At 36.7% G+C, this 27,207-nt stretch overlaps 1 protein-coding gene across 2 annotated transcripts in view; it reads right to left on the bottom strand.

The window, feature by feature from the left end:
• DPYD (dihydropyrimidine dehydrogenase) overlaps window positions 1-27,207 on the bottom strand; it is a 795,698-nt gene that overhangs the window by 273,129 nt on the left and 495,362 nt on the right. For both annotated transcript variants that reach the window (XM_004263062.3, XM_033437294.2), the window contains exons 15-16: window positions 9,652-9,720; window positions 536-619 (exon numbers count right to left, since the gene is read on the bottom strand). In XM_004263062.3, coding sequence (XP_004263110.1) covers window positions 536-619; window positions 9,652-9,720 — 153 coding nt within the window. The remainder of the gene's footprint in view (window positions 1-535; window positions 620-9,651; window positions 9,721-27,207) is intronic.

The following is a 27,207-nucleotide window of genomic DNA, read 5'->3' as shown; positions in this document are numbered from 1 at the left end:
TTAGGTTTTTGAAAGTACTTCAGCATGAAGTTTCCATTTATTGTATCCAAAAATAAAAATAGCATCAAAGTCTTCTTGCAACTCCCAAAACACAGTTAGGGAATAATGATCATATGCTAAAAAATGTAAAATGCAATTTGTGCTGTGCCCCATTTACTACAAAATCACTACGAACAATGCATTTTGTACAGTATATTGCTCCAGGGAAACTGGATCAGCATCAGGAATGAATAAAGAACATTGCATTTGAAATCAGCTAATTCTGCTTCAGCGCTTTTAAAAACTATTTGTTATAATATTACCTCCTGTCAAGCACATAATGTGATATTTTCCTCAATAAACCTAAACAGTTGCTGTAATTTCAACTTCTCTCATTTTCCACTTTTTAAGCACTAAATATTTAAACAATGCAGACCTGGAAGTCTCAAGCCACTCATCTGATCCTCCCATCTTCCTGCCTAAGGTATAGTAACCATCCGTACAGGGCCTGTTGTGTCACACAGACATACATAATGGCAGCTGTTGAGGTCCTTACCTGCCCGCAAGCCAGGCCCATTCCTCTTTCTCCCATGCCATGTGGACACGATAAATTTAACTCCAGGGCATCTGCTCCAGAAGCCTTTAAGATGTGGAAGGAAAATGAAAGTAAAGGCAAAGCTTTATTCGTGTACTGATAGGTTTCACCATTGATAACTCAACATAGGTCACATTTGCCAAATCTCAACTACTCTGCTTTCTGCACCACGGCTACCTTGTGAGGTAAATTCTGACTCTCTCAAATGAGAGTGTGTATGGCAGCGATAATAATAACAACAGCAAATGTTTATTGAGTGCTTATAAGATGACACTCACTGCACTATATGAGTTATATTTGCTATCTCTGACTCTCATAATCCTTGGACTATTAGGGTACCAATTTTACAGATGAGGAGACTGAAGCTCAAGGGAATTAAATGACAAACCTGGTTATCAAATGTCACAGCAGAGATTTTAACTCAGGTCTGTTTGACAGCACATTGATTCTGCCCTACACAGCTTCTATTTTCATAGAAACAAATCTTACTAATTCTGGATAACTGGTACTGGAGGTAGCAGTGCAAAGAAAAATGGAGTAGGCTAGCTGGAATGAATTTGAGTAAAATTTTAAATGTTCCTCTTTTATCAATTAACTTTTATTACTCATTAATACTGCTTTCATATGCTTCAGAGCATTCAAGCATGTTAATTCCCCAAACTGGAACACCATTCATTATGTTCTATGTTGCTTTAAATAAATTGAAAAGTAAAATAAAATTTTGGTAACAGTTCAAATTAAACCAAAGTATAGAAAAATATAAATAGTCTTTCTCTTCTCTCCTTCAATTTCCTACCTCTAAAGTAATCAATGTTAACAATTTAATGTGTAATTTTCTACTTTTTCTATGTATATAAAAAAGTAAAACATACATATAACACATGCATCAGGCTGCTTTTTCTTCTTGGTTTTGCTCTTTATACTTTTCATTTTTTTCTTCCAGTTTCATTGAGATATAACTGACATATAGCACTAAATAAGTTTAAGGTGTGCAGCATAATGATTTGACTCACATGCATAATGAAATGATTACCACAAGAAGTGTAGAGAACATCCATTATCTCATATAGATACCAAATAAAAGAAAAAGAAAAAACAGCCCTTGTGATGAGAACTCTTAGGGTTTACTCTCTTAACAACTTTACATATGACATACAGCAGTGATAATTATATTAGTCAAGTTGTACGCTACATCCCTAATACTTGTATATCTTATAACCAGAAGTTTATGCCTTTTGACTGCCTTCACCCAACACACCCTGACTCTGATAACCATAAATCTGATCTCTTTTTCTATGAGCTTGTTTGTTTGTTTATTTTTGAAGTATAATTGACCTACAACACTGTGTTAATTCCTAGTGCACAACATAGTGATTCAATATTTCTATACATTTCTATACATTACAAAATGATCACCATGGTAAGTCTAGTCACCATCTGTCACCATATAAAGATATTACACTACTACTGACTATATTTATCATACTGTACATTTCATACCCATGACCCATTTATTTTGTAATTAGAAGTCTGTACCTCTTAATCTCTCTCTCCTATTTCTCTCATGTTTTTTAACTGATAATCAGTTTTATTGTATTTCTTAAAAGTCCATACTAAGAAACATGAAGTACAGATAATTTTGTCTTACTTTAATAATTAAATGAGAATCTTTCTTATTTAACTCATTAATTCATTAGTATACAAATGGGTCTTAAAAATGAAAAAAAATATTTCATGCTAAGCATTCTTATAGTAATTGGAGAAACACAGAACTTTTGAGAAGTCTTCTGTAAAAACTCTAAGAACAAATAGAACGCTTTTTAATTTGAGGAATGGAGGATAAACTAAACAATTCTTTTACCTAACTTCTGGAACTCTTCCAATGCCACAATTTCCTTTTAAGTAAGGTAAACCAGAAGCTTGAATCAGTTCCCATAATATTATAACATGTCTATAGCATCACACAAAGACTTAAAAAAAACTTCATTATTTTCTAGGTGTACCAAACCTTTCTTTAGGCCAACAGAGTCTCTTCAAGTCTCTCTTTTCTTCCTAATCAATCAAGATTTTAGCCTATTTTTTCCTGTTTCATGAATTTTAAATAGGACCTCAACAAACTTAAAAATTCTAGTTAGTTCTTTCTTGGTTGACATCTTACCCACCTTTATTCATTAGTGAGTCTGCTTTTTCTTCTGTACATTTGTGAAAATTCATTTGCTCATTCAGCCTATTTTCTAACATGGTTTTATTATGGTTTTTGCTTCTTTAATTCAATTTTAAAATGCTTCATGTTATCTGAAAATTACCATGAATCATGCTACATTTTTTCCTGCTGGTTTGGTGGTAAGCTTGGACAAAGCACAAACTGCTAAACTCTTGAACTCTAATTCTAGAGCTGCTAAGGAATTTGGGCAAGTCAGTTAACTTTCTTTGTTTCCATCTATTTTAGTGTAAACCGGAGATAATATGACTTATCTCAAAACCATGTCATGTGGGAAATTCCAGCTTAATTAAAACATAGTACGTTGTAATTATATACAATACTGCGCTTTTCTTATTATTTCTTAGTTATTTCAAATACTTCTTTTAGACTTCTTTATTTCTTTTAGACTACTAGTTGAATTGCAGCAATTAATAGTAGATCAATTCAACAACATTTTGGAATAAGTTTTAGGTACCATTCGTATACATATTTACATTATACACATTTCCTAAATTGTAAGTGCAAGTTTACAATTAGCTATCATAGTAGACAATAATAGCTAACATTTACTGAGTACTTACAATACGTCAGACATTTTACTAGGCTCTTTGTAATGGGATATACCATTATCCCCATTTTGCAAGTGATAAAACCAAAATACAAAGAGTTCAAGTGACTCACTTTTTGTTCTATAGCTTGTAAATGAGAGCAGGGTCTTGAACCCAAGCATTCTGAGTCCAGAGCCTGTATTCTTAGTCACTATCATAACTGATTAGAAATCACTTATTCCATGGCTGGAGTTGTTTCAGTGTGTTAACAAAACATGACAACTCGACATCCTTAAAGCTTCTAAACTTTAAATAAATATTAAAATCTTGTAAAACCACTTATCCAATTTAAAGTCTGTTCAGTGTCTAATTGTTAAAAATGTCCCCAGTGTTATACACGTATACAAACACTGACTCACCAAACACACCTGGAAAGACCTTTGAAATGAGCATCTAGGCTTCAAAAACAGATAATCCTGCTCAAGGTAACACCAAGAGATGGGGAATATTCAATTGGCCTCTGCTTGAATATTTCTGTCATAGGGTACACCACCTTAAAAGGTAGTTAATTCTATTTCCAAGCAACTATATGCATTCAAAAAGCCTTAATTGCTGAATTCGCATGAAATGTTAAATTAACTGAAACTGGGCATGCATTCTTACTCTTGTTAGTCACAAGCTTTTTAGTTTAGTCACTTAGCCCAGAGTTTATTCTGCCTCACCTAAATGATTATACAATAACGTAATCTAGTGAAGGCAGTGACAGAAAATTTGCTGTTTCTAATTTCATATATTATCTATCACCCATCTATCGGCATGAAGTAGAATGATATGTTAATAGTGTGGACTATGGAGCCAGAGTTCATGGGTTTGAATCCCACTTTTACCACATCCTAGCTGTGTGAGTTTGGGCATATTATTTAACAACTTTTGGCCTCAGTTTCCTCACTTCTAAAAGGTGGAAAACAATGAAAGTAACTCGTAAGGTTGCTTTTCTAAGGTATAAATAAATTTAATCAAAGTGAATGACTTAGAAAAGTGCCTGGACTACATTAAATACTACGTGAGTGTAAACAATTGCTATCTATCTACCTGTCTCTCAGCCCATCCATCCATCCATCCAATTAGAATCTCCAACTTGCCCTTCCTCAGCTTTGATCTGAAAAAAATTTAGAGTAGCTATCCATACTTCAGGGGGAAAAAAGAAAACTATTCTAAGGAATCCTCAGAGTAGTGGTAGTAGTGTGATTACTAAAATTTTATGAATCATTTTATAAAAACTCTCAGAGAAACTAGGGAAGCAAAACCACAAACCCTTGTACAATATATACAGCAAAATCGGGTACACAGCTCTTTCCCTTCTCCTTTCCTTACCTCTCCCTTCCTTCCCGATCAATGTAGTTATAAAGTCATTGGTTGGGGTAGAGCAAGGTAGGTGACTAGGAAGATCTAAGGAAGAGCCATGAGGGTCCAGTGTGGGATATCAGAGCCCAAGCACAGTGAGAAGGACAGACATGTGGAGGGTGGCTTGGTGTCGTGCATCAGAGTCCTAGTGGGAAGGGAAATCTTCCATGGATCAGGGGAACAGGCAAAGGACAACAGAGCCCAAGCAGGGTGGAGAGGCACGAAGCTACACTTTTTGGATTCTCTCTTAATTTCTTCTGTTAAGAGAATACACGAGGTCCACTGCCAACTTTCTATGTAGCAACAGTGCCAACTAGTCTCAACTATCCAAAACTGGGGACACAAGTTTTCTGGGATCTTAAACCACTTTGAAGTGGACGTGGCACAGGTAAACACTGAACTGGCTTGGGACCCACTGGGCACAAAGTCTGTGACTATCTCTTGTCTCCAACTAGGTGTCTATCTTCCCTGATTCCATTCTGTCCTGCTTACTGTTAGTGTTCAGGGACTTATATCCAACGGGTCCTACATATTTCTGTAATGTGCCTCTCTGCTTTTTACCTCAGTCTATTTGAGATTTCCTAACTTCAACATCTATTTAATTTTATGAAATACTGCTAGCCCAGACCCAGGTCAAAAATGACAAGAACCTGGCTTCAAAGTGGTTTACTTGGACTCTCTGCTAGGAGTAGTGTGGTTTGACACACTACTGGTTTGACATCTACACCTCTCAGCTGGGCCTTCCTTGCCTCATCCTACCAGTTACAGCCAGACCCTTGGCAATCCCTCATCAAGTCCCTGACTTAAAATCTTCAACTTTGGATCTTAATCACCTCAAGTTCATTGGTGCCCAATAAAGTGCACTCTTCCCATTTATTGTATAATTGCTTCCCTTTTGTTCGTCACATGCCAGTATGCCAGCTCTGTGCCTCTATTTTGCTTCACTGAACAAATATCTGAGGACTATCCGCTGGCTGGCAAAGCTATATGTTTGGAAATGGGAATTAAACAGTGAACCAGATGGGGGTCTCTACCCCCCTGCCAGAGTTTGCTTTGTCATAAGGAAGATAGGCTACAGGGCTGATGACACCACTGTTTATCACCATTTTATTAAATTCTGCAGAAAAAAGGTACAAGCAAAGGTAGACCCAGATTTGGCGGAGCCTGAAGTTTGTACGATTTGGGGAAACTTCTTTAAAAATGAAAAATAATTTTAAAATGACAAAGAGAAAATTAGTACAGGCACTTGGAAGTAGCTTGTACAAGTCAGAGCTCTGAAACTTAACCTTCATTAGCTTTATGGTAAACCAGTTTTTGAGGACAGGATCTTAGAAGGAGTAGGACAGGGGGTTAACCTACTGGTTAGGGAGCGCAGAGTGGAGGAAGAGGGAATATTCCAGGCCAGGGGAACAGCAAAGGCTCTGAGGTGTAAATGTATTGGAGGAGTGAAAGAAGGCCATCGGGGACTGGAATGTAAAGAACATACCCAAGGTGACACTGGGGAAGTGTCAAGGTACCATACCATGTAGGTCAAGTCAGGAGTTTTGCATCTTAAGAAAGGTAGTGGGAAGACTGTGGATTGATTGAGGGAGAGATTAGTGGGGCATCCTGAGATAAACTTAGATTAGGATGGTAGCATTGTTTATTGAGCCACACCTAATTTATATGTCTCCTCAAATCTGATGGCCCTCATTGCCACTCAAGCTTTTACCACTAGCTTAAAAAGTGCTGTCCTACATCTCCCATCATTGCCAGCTCTCACAGCTCCCTCAGGATGAGAGCGGGGCTCTGTCACAGCCTCCACTGTACCTGTCAAAGTGGGACCTCCAGGAGGGCCAGTGCCCTCAATATGCTGTGGGATTTGACTTCCCTAGCAGCTACCTAAAGGGGGCAGGACACATAACACAAAAGTGCAGAAGAAAGTAAAGTGTTGTAGTGTAAAATTTTACCAATGAGAGACAGGAGACAGGAAGGAACCGGTAGATAGCTCCCTCCCCCTTCTTCTCCTGTAAACTGCTGCGAGGCAGGACAATTCCATACAGCCCTCCCGGTCCCACACGACTAAGCGATTGGCTCCATCTCCTTGGGAAGTGGCAGCCAGCTCTGGAATGCATCATGCTCTCTCTGCTTTCCCTTCCTCCTATTGCCTTTCCCCGCCCTCACTCTTACTGCTCTGGAATTGAATCCTTCAATGAAGCATCTTCACATTAATTTTGACTCAGGTTCTGTTTTCTAAGTTAACACGCATTAAGAAAGAAATGGATTCAAAAATCTATTCAAATGAGTTCAAGATCTATTCAAGACCTACTATTGTGTATGGTTCAATTTGGTATACACATTTAAACTGTGAACATATCTACACAGCTGAGGCTCTACCGTATTCACCTTTGTTTTGGCTGGCCAGGGACTCTGCACATAGTAGGTGCTTCATGGATCTTCCTTGCATGGAATTGGAATAGGTTATCAATGTCCCAGAAAAGTAGGATAGTGTGTGATCAGATAACTGAGCCAAAAACAATTGAGCAGAGCCTAACCATGCTACTGATTTGACACCAAGCTGTAAAAACTTTTCCAGAGGCTGCTTCTGTTTTATGGTGTTCATAAGACAAGACAAATGAAAACCAGGTTGAGGAATGCATAAAAGAAGACATTAAAAGTGTGGGTATTCTAGGGTTAGAGTGAAAAGGAAGGTTTGGTTCAACATGGTTCTATTTCCAAGAATATGCATGTGACAAAAAAGATATACTGTATGTGCATTAACTTTTAAAAACAGCATTTAGTAGAATTTACTATATTTTAAGAATGTACTAGGTTTTTTTTTTTTTTAACCACCCACGTGGTCTTAAATGTTTATTCAAAATAGTGAAATAAAATGGTATCCTCTGGTGAAACAACTAATAATGATCCCTTCTTGTGCAAATTTTCATTCTGATACAGAGTTTCTGTCTCTATTTTTTCATGTTCTTATACAACTGGATCTGCTCTGCTGTTACACATGTGCATTTCTGTTTTCAGATATAACAGTAAAGAGCAGATTTCCTCAATTCCCTACTGCGTAATTCAAGAATTAATCTACTCTAAGGAGAGGAAATTCATGAATTTAAAGTATACCCATCACCACATTAAGTGATTTGCCGAACTTAAAAGCAGTGGCTCGCTACAACAGCTGCTGTGTTATCTCAGATTTCTTACCCCTCATTATCACCACCCCGAAAGAAATGTACATTCTAAGTGGTATAGTAACTTTGGCTTGAACACTCTTTGTTTTTGTTGATTTGTTTTAATGTGGGCTCTTCCATTGTAAGAAAATCTGTTTTAATCTGTTTTGAAGTATGTGTTCATAGAAACAAAACCAAATACTGACTCTACAAAGCTTTACTGGGTGTCCCCCATATAAGCTGTGATGGAATCATGCTGCCTATCGCTGCCCTCCAGGGGGATGTGAAGACCTGGGGATAGTTCCTTCATGTGCTATACCCTGAGTTGGTCCATATCTTAATCTTAGAGGGAAGTGGTTTTTTTTAATTGACACCATCTATGGATTGAACTTCTTGATATGTATATTGCTTTCCTGTGGAGAGATCCCACACACTGTTTTGACTGAATGGAAGGCATATCTTTTTCTTTTTTTTTTTTAATGTTTTCCTTTTTTTTTCCTCCTTACTTCCCCTTTTACTTTTATTGATTGATCGATTGCTATAAGAACCTAGAATATGATATCAAATTGTAGTTTTAAACTATAATTTAAGAAATAGGTATAGAATGTGAGAAATATGAAAAATATCTTTAAGTTGGTTACATGTATAAAGGCTTTTGACTTTTTAAAAGTAAAATTTGCTTATTTAAAAATTAATGCTCATTATTGAAGAAAATTCTTTAAGTATTTTATTCTACAGAAGGCAGAGAAGCTAGTAGCGTGATAAAGCCATTCATCATAGTCAAGCTTTAAATTGGCAAAACTCATGCCAAACATGGGCTCTGTGGAAGATTTCATGGTCAATTAGGCAAATACATGTATGAAATGGACCCAGCTACAAAGATCATAAAGCCAATTACTGATCATGTTAATTTCACCCCCCCCAAGTCCCAGAAATAATTTTTGTCCTCGCAGGTTTAAGATATCCAAATAAAATATACAATCAATATTTTTGAACACTATAGAAAGCTTTATAATATTTTATAATGTAGAGTCCTTAGTTCATAAGTATTGTTAGATTTAGTCTTCTGTATTTCTGAGAGGTTTTCAAGAAACCCCAGCTCAAGCTGTCTACAGTATTTTTCATGACAACACGATGGACATAAGTATACAATTTTAGGTATGTATTTTTCCACTTGAAATACAAATTTGAGGCACATGGTTAGTTGTTTGCATTTGTGCAAGCTTCAATTTATATTATAGAAAACCTGCTGACTGGTGTTCCACTCAGGAGCATTCTGTCCTACCATTTTATGCATGTCTGTATTCAAACTAGAATAGTATTAAATGAACCTTTTATATTTTAAATATTCAAGAGTTTTATATTCAAAATTTCTTTTCTCGCTGTCAAACTAGTTTGCCTAAAGGCAAGGTAAGATCAAGTTAGACTCTCAAAGGTAGAATTAAATTTTATCATGGCATCCATCATAATATACAGTTTGCTTAATATGCAAATAAAGAGCATATGGATTCAAAGAATAAAGGATTTTTAGGCAGTGTGTGAAATCCAAGGGACCACTTTTATAGAATAGATTCCTTTTAAATTTACATTTCCATCATTTTAATGAAAACATAGGGTAAACAAATTATAATAGAAATGTTTTAAGTTACTATTTTCCATTCAATTCTACTTCTCCTGGGTTATTTTTCATGACAGCTCTTTATTTAAAACTAATAAAAATAGAAGAGAAGAAATAAAATAAATATACTAGAAAGAAATCATTACCTCAGCCTTTCTGGAGAGTTCCATCCAGTCATTTTTGTTGTAACTGCACATAATGCTAGCAATCACAATCTTTAAAAAGAGAAAGGAAAGAATATTAGATCAAATAGTTATGCCTTTGTACACAAGGGTATATGATATATATATATATATATGTTTATAATGATAAACTATATTATAAAAATTAGTTTTCCATCTGTTGAAAGAAATCATTAAAAAAACAGCAGGGCGTTATAGTGAAGCAAAGGATGAGATCTGGGGCTTCAGACTTACGTTAGAGACTTTCTCATTTACTCTCTTTGAATACTTGAGCAAGTTACTTAACTTTTCTGATCCTCAGCATTCACATTTTTAAAATGGAGAAAATAATACTGACCTTGCCAACCTCAAAGAGCGATAGTTGGAATTACATGGATTTGTGTATGTGAAAGCGTTGTTTAAATTATACAATGACACAGAAATATTTATTAATATAATTACTGGTATAGCTAAAAGGTTTCAAGGTATGGAAAGGAAGTAAATTAGTGTCTTCTTCAATCATATCTTATTATAGTATGGATAATAACACCTTACATATCATATTCAGAGTGAATTATAGTTTTAAAGTTTGTTAAGTGTTGATTATTTAAGTATAGTCTTACAGTAACCTTATAATGGAGGCTACATAGAGTAGTATTTACTAGTATCTGCTCTGAAGCCAGAATGTCTAGATCAGAGCTCAGACTCTACCACTAACTGTGTGGCCCTGGGCAAGAGTATTTAGTTTTCTCACTGGTTAAATATGGATAATAGTACCTTCCTACTTAGAAAAGTGATCATTGAATTGCTAAGATTTTATGGCTCTAATGATGTGCTAGGTAATGTTTTAATGGATTTTACTTTATTAACTTACTTAATCATTCTCAACATTACTCTCCCCATTTTACAGGTGAAGATGCTGAGGCACTGATATGTAAAGGTCACAGCCAGGACTCAGGCCCAGAAATCTGACTGACAGTCTGTGCTTTTAACCACTAGGTTTTGCTGGCCTAATGTAAATATTCAATATATGTCAGTAATTCTTTTTATTATTACCATTTAAAGACTATGAGATTGTGACACAAAGAGTTTGTGCCAAGCCTAAAGTCACAGAGTCCAGTGGAAGAGTCCATTAAAAGCCACTGGGCTCTCACCACATACAGGTTTTTAATGTATGTCTAAAAAACAAAACAAAACAAAGATGTGCTGTACAAGTCAGATGAATGCTTTTAATATTAAGAGAAAGACAGAAAATATGTTGGAGAGAGTTCTGAATACCAGAGTTCGAAATACTGAACAAGTCTGTCCTTAAGATTGGGTCAATTTTTTCTCTCCTGATAGACTGTAATCTCCATGGGTGCCTGGACTGCTCTGCATCATGCATCATTTTATCTACAATAACCAGCATGATGTTTGGCACATCGTAAAACTGAGTGAATAAATGTACGAGGGCACTAAAGGTTTGGGAACAGAGAGTTGCTTTTGCAGCTCATCCTTTTAAAATTAAGCAGAAATGAACACCATGAGTTAGAGAAGGGAAAAAAAATAAACAATTGGTGAAAATTGTTGGCAAATAATTATTATACTCACTCAGAGTGAAGAGTGAGCAGGGCAGTTGCGAGGGCTGGTCTTGGCAATAGAAAAAAGGGTCAGATGTCAAAATACATAGAACTCGTGAACTAGAAGGAGCAATTAAGAAAAAAGAATCAGGGGCTTCCCTGGTGGCGCAGTGGCTGAGAGTCCGCCTGCCGATGCACAGGACACGGGTTCGTGCCCCGATCCAGGAAAATCTCACATGCCGCGGAGCGGCTGGGCCCATGAGCTGTGGCCGCTGAGCCTGCGCGTCCGGAGCTTGTGCTCCGCAACGGGAGAAGCCACAGCAGTGAGAGGCCCGCGTACCGCGCAAAAAAAAAAAAAAAAAAAAAGAAAGAAAGAAAGCCACTTCCAGGGAAGGAAGGTTTACTAGCACTGACAACTGGATATGATAGATGCTCTCAACTAGTGACTAAGATGGTTCCTCTTTACTAAGTGGCGAGTATTTTGTGTTTTTTTTTTTTTTTTTTTCTTAAAGAAGATGTTGGGGGTAGGAGTTTATTTATTTATTTATTTATTTTTGCTATGTTGCGTCTTCATTTCTGTGCGAGGGCTTTCTCTAGTTGTGGCAAGCGGGGTCCACTCTTCATCGCGGTGCGCCGGCCTCTCACGGTCGCGGCCTCTCTTGTTGCGGAGCACAGGCTCCAGACACGCAGGCTCAGCGGCCATGGCTCACGGGCCTAGTTGCTCCGCGGCATGTGGGATCCTCCCAGACCAGGGCTCAGACCCGTGTCCCCTGCATTAGCAGGCAGACTCTCAACCACTGCACCACCAGGGAAGCCCTAAATGCCGAGTTTTATTTTGATAAAGCTGTTTCTGCTTCAAATATATATTGATTGTGCCTGGATTGGTTAAAATCGTCACTTGCCTTATAAGGCCTGGGGATCACAGGAGCTACACTTGAGCTCGATGGAGAGAAATAAGTATCACCCAGAGAATTTTCCTGAACTTTGAGAACACTGGTACCATCAAATGCCTAGGAACGCAGTGACTAGATATGATTTGGGGCACACTGTCATTGGGGAAGGGTGACCACAGGTGGGAGAGATACATTACGTTGAACAGATACAAGTTATATTTGTATGCTCTGAGCAGCCGAGCACTACCCTGTTCTTCCCTCATCATCTAAAAACAGACTTTATCTTCTTGCCCAAAAAGCTGGGAAAATATCCCCAACAGGATATTTAATGAGACTACTCTGGTCTCATTAAAGTCCTTCAATGGAGCTGGGGAGTTAAAGGCTTTTTTCCTCTTTGGTCCCTGAACTGGAATGAAGGATGTTCAGAGTAGCTGGTAATCACTGACTGCTTACCTAACCAACCCAACCCCCCCACTCCTACCCAAGGCTAGCTGCACTAGGTAAAAACAAAGCAGAGACAGAGGAAGGTAGAGATGCAAGATGGAGAGATGTTTCTGCCACTTCTAAGTCAGGTGTACCACTAATATGCCTGTACAAGTGAACCAATAAATACCACTTTGGGCTTAAGAAAACCCAAGTTATATTCTATTTTCTATCACTGACAGTCTTGGCAATTACTACATGCAAAACTAGAATTGTCACTTTTAAAATAACTTCCTAAGCATTTTTTTTCTGTCAAGTAAATTTAAGGGAAAAATAACTTTATACACTATTTTTAAATGCTAAATTATCTAAGAAGTCTAAAAATCTTTATCTAAAACCAAGGGATAGTTTGTGAAATTATATGGTAACATTCTATTTCAGAGGAATATGATGACTCCAAATCATTTTATTTTTTATTAAGAGATATTACGATTTTTCGAAAAGTCAGGCTAAAAGACATTAACACTAAAAGAACACTGGACAGAATTTAATCTTTCTTTGATGATTAGAAAGCCCTTCAGTGTTTTGCTGTGCTTAGTTTGTAATCAAACAAAGGAAGACAGGTTACTTTTTTCCTATGGAAAAAAAAAGAATTGATGTGTATTTTACATTGTGAAACATCATGAAATGTTACTAGAAATGAATACCCAATGAAACATTTTTAATACCAAGGAACATTTCCCTATCTTTCATTTAATTTATGCCATTTCTAAGTGCTCTGTTTTTCATGGCTAAATTTTAAAACATTATTGGATGAGTCTATACATAACTATATCCTACATTTTTTGATACACAGTCTAGTGAGAGATTCAAACAATGTCAGTTAATCAATTAATATGGAAGCTGAGCATCTGCTGTGGTAGGCACTGGATGACATGCAGAGGAGTTTAAGATATTGATTCAGAGTCTTTGTTTATCAACATTTAACCAGTATCTTTTGAGACCTTCTATGCGCCAGTAACTGTAACTCAAAAGTGATGAGCAAAAGAGGAAAAGTCCCTACCTTCCTGCAGCTTACATGTTTAGGGAGGGAAAAAGTCATTTAAAAAATACATTATTAGGACTATTTCCAGGTCAAGATTAAGGAAAAATAGAGGAGAGCAAGATGGAGAATCACAGGGGTGCACAGAGCCTCATTAGTTGATGGTCAGTAAAGGGCTCTCTGAGTTGAGAAATAAAAGATAAGAAGGCACCTCACACAGAAGAATGGATTGGGACCTGAGTGAAAAGTGGCATTCCAGGTAGCGGAAACGGCATGTGCAAAGACTCTGAAGTAGGAGTGAGCCTGATATACTTAAAAAGAGAAGCCCTTTGTAGATGGTATTCCATGACAGGGCAAGAAGAGTGTAAGAGGAGACGAGAGAAGCAGGCAGTAGCCATATCTCTGGGAGCGGAAACCTGTGGGAGTTTGGATTTATTGTAGGTACAATGGGAGACCACTGAAAGGTTTAAAGGAGGGTGATAAAATGATCCGATTTACATTTTCAAAAGATGCTTCTGGCTACTTTACAGGGAACGGAATGAGGGGCTGTAGGGTAAAAGCAAAGAGTCCAGTTGAGTTGAAATAATGTGGCTTGCATAATATTCATGGAGATACCAAGAAGTGGAACTCTGAGCTAAGACCAACAAGGCAGATCAATGGTTAGACTCAGGAGGTGAGAGGAGAGAAAAAATTAAGGATGATCCCTAGATTACTGGCTTGAGCCACTGAGTGGAGCATAGACACTTCACCAAGATGGAACAAAGCGTAGTGCAGTAACAAGTGGGGGACTGTTAAGAGGTTCAATTTTTAATATATTACATATAAAATGACTAGCAAGCATCCCATTAGTGATAACATCAAGTGTGCCACTGGACACATGAGTCTAGAATTCACTGAAGAGGTTAGGGATGAAAGTGAACACTGTAGAGACTTCAACATATAATGGTATTTAAATCTACCTAGCTTAGTGACTTCTAAACAGAATAGAATAAAATAGAGAAAATGAAAGAGATGAAGATTAACCCAGAGCCACATGAAAATGCTAAGAGAGGGAAGTGTTCCAAAAAGTAAGGAGCAATCAACGGGGATGAATGCTTCTGACAGCTGGTGTAAGAAAACAGAGAAGTGTTCACAGGATTTGGCAGTACAGATGCCACTGGTAAGCTTTACAAGAAGGGTGGCGGTGAAACAGGGAAGACAGAAGTCAGACTGGAGTAGATGGAATGAACAGAATATGAAGGAGTGAGAGAATTGATACACAAAGCTCTGTAACAGTTTTTGTGGGCTAGCTCAAAGAGCAATGAGGCAGCAGATGAAGGGCTGTGGGAGGTCTAGTGAGATATATATATTTTTAAATGGACTATATTTGAGTATGTTTTTATGCCGATGGAAATGATGTGGAAAAGAGGAAGAAGCTGTTGAAAAGGCAAGAGGTGATGATGAATCTATAATAATTTATGAATAAAATTTTGGGTGTTGTTTCTCCCTGAAAAATACTTCAAAGGTTAAAAACGACAGGACACTTACTCTGCAACAAGGAAAAGTAGTGTTAAATGGCTTCAACTGTCATCCTTCCAAACTTTTAAATTAAAGAATCACGATTCATAGTCAAATTATTTCTTTTATAATTCATTTCCTTATGGAATAAATAAAATGATTTTATTAAGTATTTATCTTTTCAATCTGAATGACAGTAAAGTCTGCACATCAGAAATTAAGGTGAAGAGCAACATAAAATTTCCAAGTAGTTACAAGCAGGCCGTCTTGTCAAATTCCCAAATACTTACAGTCTATGCCTAGAACACAGGTTGGAAACACTGATTTGGTATTCTGTAATCATACTGTGAACTATATTGGAAATTCAGTCAACAATTCAGCTTCAAGACAACCTAAATTTTTTAGTACGGAAAAACTGCAAAGTGACAAAGGTGAACAATTGTAAATTGCAAGTGGCCAAGTTAGGTTTTGTCAAACAATTTAACAAAATCATTGCTAACACTACTGGGATTATATTATATTGAGGAGGAAAAATAGCATGGGACATGTGATTTTCAAAGACATTTAAAACTAAGAAAATATGTTTACTAAATATTAACTAATTGTACAACATTCAAATTGTAAATGTTCTTTATACCACTGTACAAATATACTAAAGTGAGATTGGTACAATTTTCCTGAAATGTACACATTGAGAGTAGAACATTAAAAGTAAAACTCATAAGCTCTTCAAATTTTATATGGTTACTGCTAGTTTAATGGCTGCAAATGAGAATAGTACTCTTAAAGCTGTCTTCTATATTATTTTAAAATTTATCATTTTCTTTGCTTATTTTGGGACCCACACCTACTTTGCTTACACAACTATTCCTAATACAGAAAAGTCATGTTCAAAGTTATAAAATATGCACATGGTGTCCATAGAAAATCAGAGATGTTTTCCACTAGAACAAGAAATAAAAAACCACTGTAGACTATTCAGGAACTACAGTAACTGCTTTTTTCCTCTCCTTTTCATCACTTCTTACTAGGTTTGTATGTAGTTTCCGTTCCCACTGTATTTAGCAACTGATCTACCCTAGGTCACCAGTAACCTTGGCAAAATTATTAGATACTTTTCAGCCCAAATCTATACTGGAACTCTTTCCAGCACTGAGACGGTTAACCACCTCCACTTCCTGAGACCCTCCTCTGTGTGAGCTTTGGAGATACCTCCTCCTACCCCTATTTTTCCTATTTTTGCTATTCCTTCTCAGGCTCTCCTGCCTTTAGCCACCTTTCCACGTTGATGTCCCCAGGTTCTACTCATGGTCCTCTTTTAACGTAGACATCATGTTCACAATGAATTCAGAGAATACCTATATGCAGAAAATTCACAAAGTAAACACCTCCAACCTGTGTCTTTCTCTTGAGTGCAAGAACAGCATATTCAACTATCTTTGAGCACCTATGTTCAACTTGCCCCAAATCAAACTTAAATTTCTCCACCCTGAATTTGCATTTTCCCCACATTGAATTTGTTTATACTCTACCCTTTTGTCCCAAGTTAGAAAACTAGGAGGAGATTGTCTTTCTTCATTTCTCCCTCATTGCCTACATCCAATTACTTACTAAGTACTCTCTAGTCCACTGGTTCTCAGACTTGGCTGAGCACTGAAATCACCTAGAGAGTTAAAAACATAACCCCAAGATCTGTATGTAGTTAGGCCCAGTCATCAGTGTTTTGTCAGGATCTCCAGATAGTTCTAACATGCAGAATAGTCTGAGAAGTATTGCTCTAGTTTACTCATCAAATATCTCTTCTAGGTGCTCCTGACTCTTCATCATGACTGTCTTAGTTAAGACCTTCACCACTGCTCCCCTGGATTACTGAAGTAACTTCCTTATTAGTCTCCCCATCTCTGATATCAGCCTCCCCATCTCTGATATCAGCCTATGTCATCTGCCAGATCCGTCTAAGAGACAAACCTGATCATATCACACTTCTGCTTCAAATCCAAATTCATGCTATACAAGACCACAATGGGACATTTGCTCCAACCTCACTGAATTACTTTGCTTCCTTTTTTTTTTTTTTGCAGTACGCGGGTCTCTCACTGTTGTGGCCTCTCCCGTTGCGGAGCACAGGCTCCGGACGCGCAGGCTCAGCGGCCATGGCTCACGGGCCCAGCCGCTCCGCGGCGTGTGGGGTCTTCTTGGACAGGGGCACGAACCCGTGTTCCCTGCATCGGCAGGCGGACTCTCAACCACTGCGCCACCAGGGAAGCCCTACTTTGCTTCCTGAATGTAACATGTATTCTGCATTCCCTTGACCATATGTCTACTCCTTTTGTCTGAATGAATAAGGAATGGTCCCTGTGCTCATATGGTATAATAAAGGAGACATATGTAAATTGATACAAAAATAATTATAGTGTATGAACCAGAATACAGTGAGAGCAGAAAGGAAAGAGTGATTATCTGTATCTGTGTGAATCAGGGAAGTCCTCAGAGTAAAGGAACTCTTATTCGACTATGAAATCATCCATGGGTATTTATTGGAAACTGATTAGAAATGAAAAGGCCAAGAGTACTCCAGTTGTAGTAAGCAACAGAAACAAAGGCACAGGGTGCTGTGTTTAAGGAATATGCTCTGCTTAAGGAATATCAAGCAGTTCAATTTAGCTTTGGGGGAAATGAATGGCTACACTTTGAGGGCATGGAGCTGGATGCATAGGTTGAAACCAGATTTATTCAGGCAAGGGGTTAAAACAATGGTTTCTAATCCGCTGAGCATTTTGCCTTGAATTTTAGATTATTTTGTCTAGTAAATTCCTGCTCCTCTTTTGCCCATTACCTTTCCCAGGAAGGCTTACCTGTTCACCCTTCCTCTCCTGTGTCTTCTGAGATCCCATAGCACCCTTTGCATGTCTTTATCATAACATTTACTTATTGTACTAAATTGTGGTTTGTATGTCTTTCAAAAGATGACCGAAGTTTTTGGGGATAGGGCCCAGTTTTTCATCTCTATATCTCTAGAATCTAGTATTGTACCTTATATTTAATTAGGATTCAAAAATGTTTGCCTCAAAGGAATAATGAAATAGGTAGCTGAGAAAAGAAACTGCAAGTAACACACACTGCAAGTAATCCAAGCAGTTAAATAATGTATTGCATTACATTTACAATATCTAAATGTAAGTAAATTTCTACATTCTACAGAAAGAATGAGAAGGACAGGTAGGTGGTGCAAGGTAAGAAGTTCAAGAACCTCTCACATTTTATAAAGTATACTTTATATCAATGAATAAGAATCCATTATATTTGTTTATAGATTTACACTTAATACACATTTTCACATACATTATCTCATTTATTCCACATAATAATTTTGAACTTAGAAAACCTTGTATTGAGAATAATGAGCACAGATAATTTACTTTACCAGCATAAAGTAAATCAATAGCACAGGCAGGGATTAAGCTCAGGTCTGTTGACTCCAAGTTCCTCTTGACTACATCAAGACTATACCATATTGATTTCCTATCCTTTCAGTTTACATTAGAGATTCTAGCTGATTTTGTGTCCTCAACCCTCTTGTGGTAGTCTATTTGAAAGAAAGTGTTCCCCTCCCTGTATCCATACCCCCTTGCAAAGTAACTGTGCAGCTACTCTGATAAAGTGGGGGATTTATTTACCTGCTTTTTGAATGTGGGCTTTATGACTTGTTTTAATCCATAGAATATCACAGAAGTGATGCTGTGCCAGTGTCAAACCACAGCTTGAAGAGGTCTTATCCTCTTCTGTTACTCTCTTGAAATCCTGCCTAGCCATGTGATCAAGCTAGTACAGCCTGCTGAAGGATCAGAGACCACATAAAACAGGGATGAACCATCCAGCTGAGGCCACTTGGGACCAGCCAGCACATAGCCCACTTGGAAGTTGACTATAGACGGAGTAAGACCAGCTGAGACCAGAAGAACCACACAGCTTAGCTCAGCCCAAATCACTAACATGCATGCAGAATTGTGAACTAAATTCATAGTTGCTTCAATCAACTAAGTTTGGGGTGTTTTGTTATGTAGCCAAAGCTAACTGATACCACTTTTATTAAGTTTAACAAGAACAACAAGAACTAGCACTTGCTCTGTACTTGCATGTGTCAAGCACTATGTTAAGCATTTCACGTGTATTATCTCTAATCATGATAAAGTGGAAATTATCAGCCCCAATTTACAGATAGGAAAGAAAAAAACTTATTTAAAGAGGTTAAGTACTCAGGACTGTACAGCTAACAAGAGTAAATATAAATCTTAAACTCTCTACCTATAATATTTTTTCTCTGACTCATTTCTCTTTGCTCCTTAAACACACATGTATAGAAAACTATGTGGGTTTATTTTTATACATGATGCATTTCATTCAATGTGTGTCCATTTTTATTACTTTTATTTTCAGAGACCAACCTTATTTCTGTGTTCTTGCTCAATGTATTATTTCACTGTGACTCCATAAGTACCATCTAAGCTAGATAGGCAGACTGAACTGCCTAGGAAATCATGAAGTCAAAGGGAAGATCAAGTGAGAAGGACCCAATGAGATGATCGCTGTTTCCTAACCACCTAAACATGTTAAGGAATGAAAACAGGGTAGTGTTGGCTCTTTATAATTTGGTCCCAAATCAGCTTGCTGCCCCTTATCTTGACACACCAAACTGAATACACTATATATACTGGCCACCAGACTTTTCTTGGCTTCCATTCTTTTCCCTGTGCTGTTCCTTCCTCTTATAGCCCACCCTACTCCTCTGACAGTATATCTCCTATTCATTCTTCAAGTTCTAACACAGAGCTAACTTCTACCACACTGCCCTCAATGATCTCAGAGACAGAATTACTGTTTTTACTAGGTATTTGAGTGTAATGCATCTACCTCTATTTCAGTTTCTATCACACAATATCACAGATGTATGTTTATTTATACCATTGTCTTCCCTTACTCCACTCAATGGGAAAACATGCTAATGTTTATTCACCTTCATTTTCTTATCATTTGGTTCAGCATTGAATAGCACCTAATGTGAACTTAACAACTGTCTGTAGAAGGAAAGATGGCCTTTTGTTATTTTTTTATTAATTTAAAAAACTTTTCTAGTTCATCCCTATAAAGATTACAGTACTTGCTGCATCAGTGGAGAAAAAGTACATATATGAAACCACCAAGACTACCATACATTTTCATACCTATAAGTCATTTACTGTCTTCATAGCATGATTTTGGCACTGGCTTTAATCTATGATGTCTAACTGGATTTAGGTTGTTCTATCACTATTGACCCTTCACTGAGGTTGCAGTAAGTCAGCTGAAGTCATAAAATTTGAATTCACTGTACACAAAAATGGTGTCACCTACATAAAACCTGTGAATGAGATTTGATTTTTCTTCTGCTTAAAAGGTCATGATATGTAGCCTGTATTGATGTGGTTCATTCAGGGACACAGCCTTTCAAAGGCACATAAAGGAGTTGGTTTGAAATATGTTATAAAGTATCTGTATTCCAATTTTAAACTTTTTCAATTTAGAAGCTATAACAAATATTCATTTAATGAAATGCCTTCATAAGTTAATAAGGTAAATACAGTATTAAAATGTGGTATAGGAATTTGAGGTTTAAAAACAGGTTAAAAATAAAGTATTATTAAAAAAAACCTCTCAAGATAATTACATGGAATAATGCGCTACCTTAAATAGTCTGGGCGCTTCTTCCAATACTATACATGTAACACATGGGTGTTATAAAGATTATTGAAACATTTTCTGTAAAGATTTTAAATCCCAAATGAAAATTTTATGTAAATACTGTTATTGTAATTATTTTATGAGATGTAGCTCTTTTGCTCTCATTAACTATGGTTGCACATTTAATGCATATTCAATTAGATAATCCTGTTGTGTAAGTTAGTGGTATCGTGTCTTAAGTTCTGGATGGTAAGCTTCTGGAGGACGTTGGCTGTGTCTTCCATCTCAGCCTATGTCCCTTGTGGGCTGGGATTGCCTGTTCTGTTTACTAATGTACCTGACACACATTAGGAACTCACAAAATATTTGTTGACTGTAGGAGTAAATAAAAGAATAGCTGAAATGCAATAAATGTTTGTTAAATGCAATGTTTTTAAGAAGTCAGGGACTTCTAAAAACAAACAACTAACTCTTTCCCAACTATATGCTATTACCTCACAGAAATTCTATAGGAAGCCTTAAATCCATTTCACTGTGGAACATGCTGCCCACCCTTGGGAGACTCTGATTCTGTTCTGGGGACTTCTTCAAACTTACATATTCTCCCCTAGACATCCACAGGCACTCTCCCACACTTCCTTCCATTCTCTGCTCAAATGTCATTGCCTCAGTGACACTTTACTTAAGACTGCAAACCATCCCCTCTCAGCTCTGTTTTCTTTCCCATGGCATTTTCTATTATATCATTTTATTTAATATAGTTAATGTCTTTCTTGCCTCGGTGCGAATGTAAGCGCCACTAAAGTAAGAATCTTTGTTTTGGATACAGAACAGTGCTGGCATATATAGTGATGCCCCTTACTTGTGAAATTAATAATCAAATACTAACATGTCATTTAAATGTCTTTTTGCATCAGCTACCTGATCTATAAAATGGGAATAACTTGGCTTCCCACACTTTTTTCATAAGGATTATTATGAGAATAACATGGTTTTATATATTTGACATTAAATACTTTTCAATGAAATTCAATGATTTTTTATGACTAAGAGAATAATGCCATATTCAGATTTGCCATTTTCTACAATTTAGTTAGAGTGCAAACAATGACATTTTGAAATAGTGCACCACTTTGGTTTTAAACATCCACTGATAAGACTTTTAAAAATATGCCGTTGGAAAGGGTAGAAAGCATCATCTGTATATGCTCCTTTGATCTTTTGGTGGGTGTCACTTTGTGGGTATATTTGTAAATTAATGCAGTTTTAAAAAAAAGAGGCAGATCCACAGGATCAAACTTTATAGATCGATTCACATTTTATAGATATTTTAAAATTATTTTTAGATTTCACTGAAATATTAGGAAATTCACTAATATCTAGGACACCTTTTATTAAATTATGTGTCTTGGCTTAAATTGTTTTATCAGAATTGAGATTAAATTTTTTTCCTACTCACTCAGAAAAAAATTCTAAGACCTTTGACCCCAGACATGTATGATTCCCTATTTGGAAGACCCAAAGAGGGCCAATACTGCAAACAAGTAGCACGTTAAGGATAGAGGAGTGTGCTGCAACGAGGAAAGTCTGGAGAGTAGGGGCGGCATTAGCAGCCATGCCCTTTTCCTGAGAGGTCTGAAGAACACACACTTTAGACCATAAAGCTGGAAGCTTTTCTCCTCACCCATGCTCTGCATGAGACACGTGTATTTCCATTGCTCCTGTCCTTCCCCTATGCACTTCTGTAAGTAGTCATTCATCACCTTTCTCCCCATGAAACCACCTGCTTCAGTGCCCCCCCTTGAGACAGGCACAGAGAAGGCGCTGAGGGAAAACTAGATGGCTGAATAAACTAATGATCTTGTGCACTCTCTTTTTACACAAATAATGCCATCTTCACTTTTTTTTCCTGCTTTCCTTCTCCTCTTCATCACATCCCATCCCCACCACAGTTTCCCTCACCTCATCAGACCTTTCTGAACAGGGAGCTATTTCCATGTGGGGACTCATGTGCTTCCACCTCCTCCATCTGGAGGAGCCGCATCTGCCAACAATGGGCACCTTGGTAAACTGCAGTAGAAACAAACCCTCTAACACGCTGCACTTTTCAGGATAATGATTAATGATACTTAACTAATAAAACATTCATTGTATCATTGAATTTTGATGAATGATTCCCTGCCTTAATGTGCTGTTCATACTTGGGAATCAACCAAAGATATTTCCACATTTTGTAAACATCTTAGGGTTTCATCTATATTTCAAATTTCAGTTCAAAATGTTCCTTCTCAGAAGCTTGGCGTAGTGATTTACAACAGAAATAATGACAGGATCTTTTTCAAAGTGATTGGAACCTTTCCGGTATAAACTTTACACAGCATAATGAATGTGTTGGCATTTTGAACTTATGTGCATACTATAAAAATAAGACAGAGTGTACAACAAAGTCCCTGTTAAATTCACATTACCTGTTAAATGAAGATACCAAAAGGCAGAGTAGCCTAATTAAAATCAAGAAATGCTATTCAAGCCATACTTATATACCTCTAAGATAATACATATGCACTAATATTTACAATGCATGAAAAGGGTATACATCTCATTAAGCACACGGGAAAAAATCCCCAAATTTCTTTGCTTTAGTGAGTTATTTCATAAAATATTTCTAATATCAATATTAGCTATTTCAACTGCTGAGGTAAAGTCACATTTGTCAATAATCAATGTATTAGCACTTCTAATCCAAAGCAAACTCTGAAGGACCTTTTCAGAGTTTAAAATTTGATGTTTTTTCACAATAATATATTTAAAGCTTAAAAATTAAAAAGTTTTCCTCTTAAATGTTCTTTTTGCTCATTGTTCATACTTTCCAGCTTGCTCACGATTGCACAGATGTGATATAAATGCTATTTTTAAGAAACAGCAATGAAGTGTTTGTTTTGTAATCTTTTCTCTCCCATATCCCACATATAATTACATGATCTTTGAAACATTCAAAACAAATAAAAGTAGCCTTTCTAAAGTAATTTTATGGCTGGAATTTGTAGTCCTCTATATTAAAGGTAGATTATACATATTCCCTAGTATATAAGATTTGCAAATTTGAAAGTTTATTTAAAAAATAAATTTATAAGCATACACAATGTCTTAGGAACTACTGTATAAAAGTATACACAATTAAGAGTTGGGAAAAAGGCATAAGACTGAAATTTTGGGTCATCAAATGTTTTGTTTTGATAATTACTATATGTTTTCAAAGAGCATTATAAAAACTATAGCACTGATTATTTTAATTACTTAGAATATGGCAGAGAAGAGCCTCCATAATAATTTGATTAAAAAAAAACAAATTCCTGTTTAGACCTTTTGAATTATTTACAACTACCTCCAATTGTTCTATCAGTTAACGAAGGAATAGTGAGGTGTCCTTACCTCCCCCACCACACAAGTCATCACAGTAGAATACCATAAAAGCATGTGATGAGGATTTTAGTCTCAGATGCAGCCCATGTCCCCACATGTCTCATAAATTCTTCTAATGCATTTTCAAATGCATGATCATGAATGCCTATTCAGTGAAAAAGTTTACCATATGCTACATTTTTCAACAACCAAGAACAAAGAGCAAATGGTTCCTGGCCTTGTATATGGAACAAAAAGCATAAAAGCAAAACAAAAACCTCTTACATTTTTACTAAATAAAGGAATGAATGCAGAATTGTAAAGACTGAGTGGAAGCTTCTTTGGGCACCATGCTGTTCTTTTCTTGAGACAAAAGTGTTCAATGAGAGACAGATAGGAAGGAAAGGAGGTACAAATGTAGACCTCATGTGTCACCCAATCCATCTTCTGCTTAGTAAAAACTGTTTGCTACAGTATAATATTCAATGCTTCCTTCAGTATACTTTAAGTAACATGAATTTTTATTTTTTCTTTAGGAAGAATTCACAATATATTAAGTAGGAAGTTACTGTCAAGAGTTTTTTTTTTCCTTTCCCCCTTCAAGATACTCTTAGGTATGCCTCTTGAATCAGGCTAAGCAATCCCTTTCCTCTTTTAATATGTTCTAATGACTTGGAGTATTATTTCTCAGTAGATATTAATCAGTCAAGCCAGAGATATTTACTGCATTGGCTAAATGTATAATATATTCCCCCAAATTATTTATGTAAATAATATATACATATGTATGCTTAGAAATCATATATATATTATATGCATACATATACACATACACTTCCCCTTAATCAACCACCCCAATAACTCTACAATGATCCAGCCACCTATGAGCCTGAATTACTCAGCCAAACACACACACACACACACACACACACACACACACAAATTCTATAAATTGAAAGGAAAAATACTTAACCTTACATTTTTGTCCTATCTAGGCAAAGTCCTTCTTTTTGAATTGTGACTTATTACAATTAGTCTTTTTATCAACTGGTTACCAGCCTTGGTTGAGTGCACAAGCAATTTCTGGTAAAGGACTCATTGTATCAAAATACCTTAACCAATAAGCTATAGGTTCTGAGAATCTCATTATATGGGATATTATCTCTATCATATACTTTGGTCTTAAGAGCTGCCAGAAAAAATTCACTCAAAGCAAATTAGTGGCTACATTTCATGTATTAAAGGACATGTATAGTTTTGGTCTGGTGTCAGTTTCATGGTGTCATTTTACTGATGTGCATCAGAAGGGACCCATAGCGGAAAATTAACTTGGGCTTTTTAACTGGCAGAGCAAGATGCTCATCTTCTAAAAATACTTATGCCTTAATGGTGTTTTTTTTCTCATATAGAATTACTCTGCCCCACTCCATTTCTTACTACCTTCTTATTTATTTGCAGAAGAGCTATCACTCCACTGAATATGCTGTAGCTATAAAATTGCTAAGAATCAAGTCTCTCTAGGTGCAAAGTATTTTAGTGCACAACCTGTATCTTACTATGCATGCTAACAGCAAGCAGTATTGAAGCATTTTTATGCCTGACTTGACCTTTGGTCTGGTTTAAAGTGTCAGCCTCTTCCTCTGTTCATTTCATCTTGAATAAATTTGTCAATGAATATATTTTTAATATCTTTATTGGAGTATAATTGCTTTACATTGTTGTGTTAGTTGCTGCTGTATAACAACGTGAAGCAGCTATATGTATACATATATCCCCATATCCCCTCCCTCTGTGTCTCCCTCCCACACTCCCTATCCCACCCCTCTAGGTGGTCACAGAGCACAAGCTGATCTCCCTGTGCTATGCAGCTGCTTCCCACTAGCTATCTAATTTACATTTGGTAGTGTATATATGTCCATGCCACTCTCTCACTTCGCCCCAGCTTACCCTTCCCCCTCCCCGTGTCCTCAAGTCTATTCTCTACGTCTGCATCTTTATTCCTGTCTTGCCCCTAGGTTGTTCAGAACCGTTTTTTTTTTTTTTTTTTTAGATTCCATATATATGTGTTAGCATATGGTATTTGTTTTCTCTTTCTGACTTACATCACTCTCTATGACATAAATCACAGCAAGATCTTTTTTGACCCACCTCCTAGAGAAATGGAAATAAAAACAAAAATTAAAAAGTGGGACATAATGAAACTTAAAAGCTTTTGCACAGCAAAGGAAACCATAAACAAGATGAAAAGACAACCCTTAGAATGGGAGACAATATTTGCAAAGGATGTAACTGCCAAAGGATTAATCTACAAAATATACAAGCAGCTCATGTAGATTTCTAGTAGCATCTTTAGGATTCTCTATGTATAGTATCATGTCATCTGCAAACAGTGATAGTTTTACTTCTTCTTTTCTGATTTGGATTCCTTTTATTTCTTTTTCTTCTCTGATTGCTGTGGCTGACTTCCAAAACTATGTTGAATAATAGTGGTGAGAGTGGGCAACCTTGTCTTGTTCCTGATCTTAGTGGAAATGTTTTCAGTTTTCACCATTGAGAATGATGCTGGCTGTGGGTTTGTCTTATATGCCCTTTATTATGTCGAGGTAAGTTCCTTGTATACCTACTTTCTGGAGGGTTTTCATCAAAAATCGGTGTTAAATTTTATCGAAAGCTTTTTCTGCATCTATTGAGATGATCATATGGTTTTTCTCCTTCAATTTGTTAATATGGTGTATCACATTGATTGATTTACATATGTTGAAGAATCCTTGCATTCCTCATATAAACCCCACTTGATCTTGGTGTATGATCCTTTTAATGTGCTGTTGGATTCTGTGTCCTGGTATTTTGTTGAGGATTTTTGCATCTATGTTCATCAGTGATATTGGCCTGTAGTTTTCTTTTTTTGTGACATCTTTGTCTGGTTTTGGTATCAGGGTGATGGTGGCCTCGTAGAATGAGTTTGGGAGTGTTCCTTTCTCTGCTACATTTTGGAAGAGTTTGAGAA

This window comes from Orcinus orca, chromosome 1 (assembly GCF_937001465.1).
Source record: "Orcinus orca chromosome 1, mOrcOrc1.1, whole genome shotgun sequence".
Taxonomy (NCBI): domain Eukaryota; kingdom Metazoa; phylum Chordata; class Mammalia; order Artiodactyla; family Delphinidae; genus Orcinus; species Orcinus orca.
The sequence above is the reverse complement of the archived record's forward strand: the minus strand, read 5'-3'. Positions and strand labels throughout refer to the sequence as shown.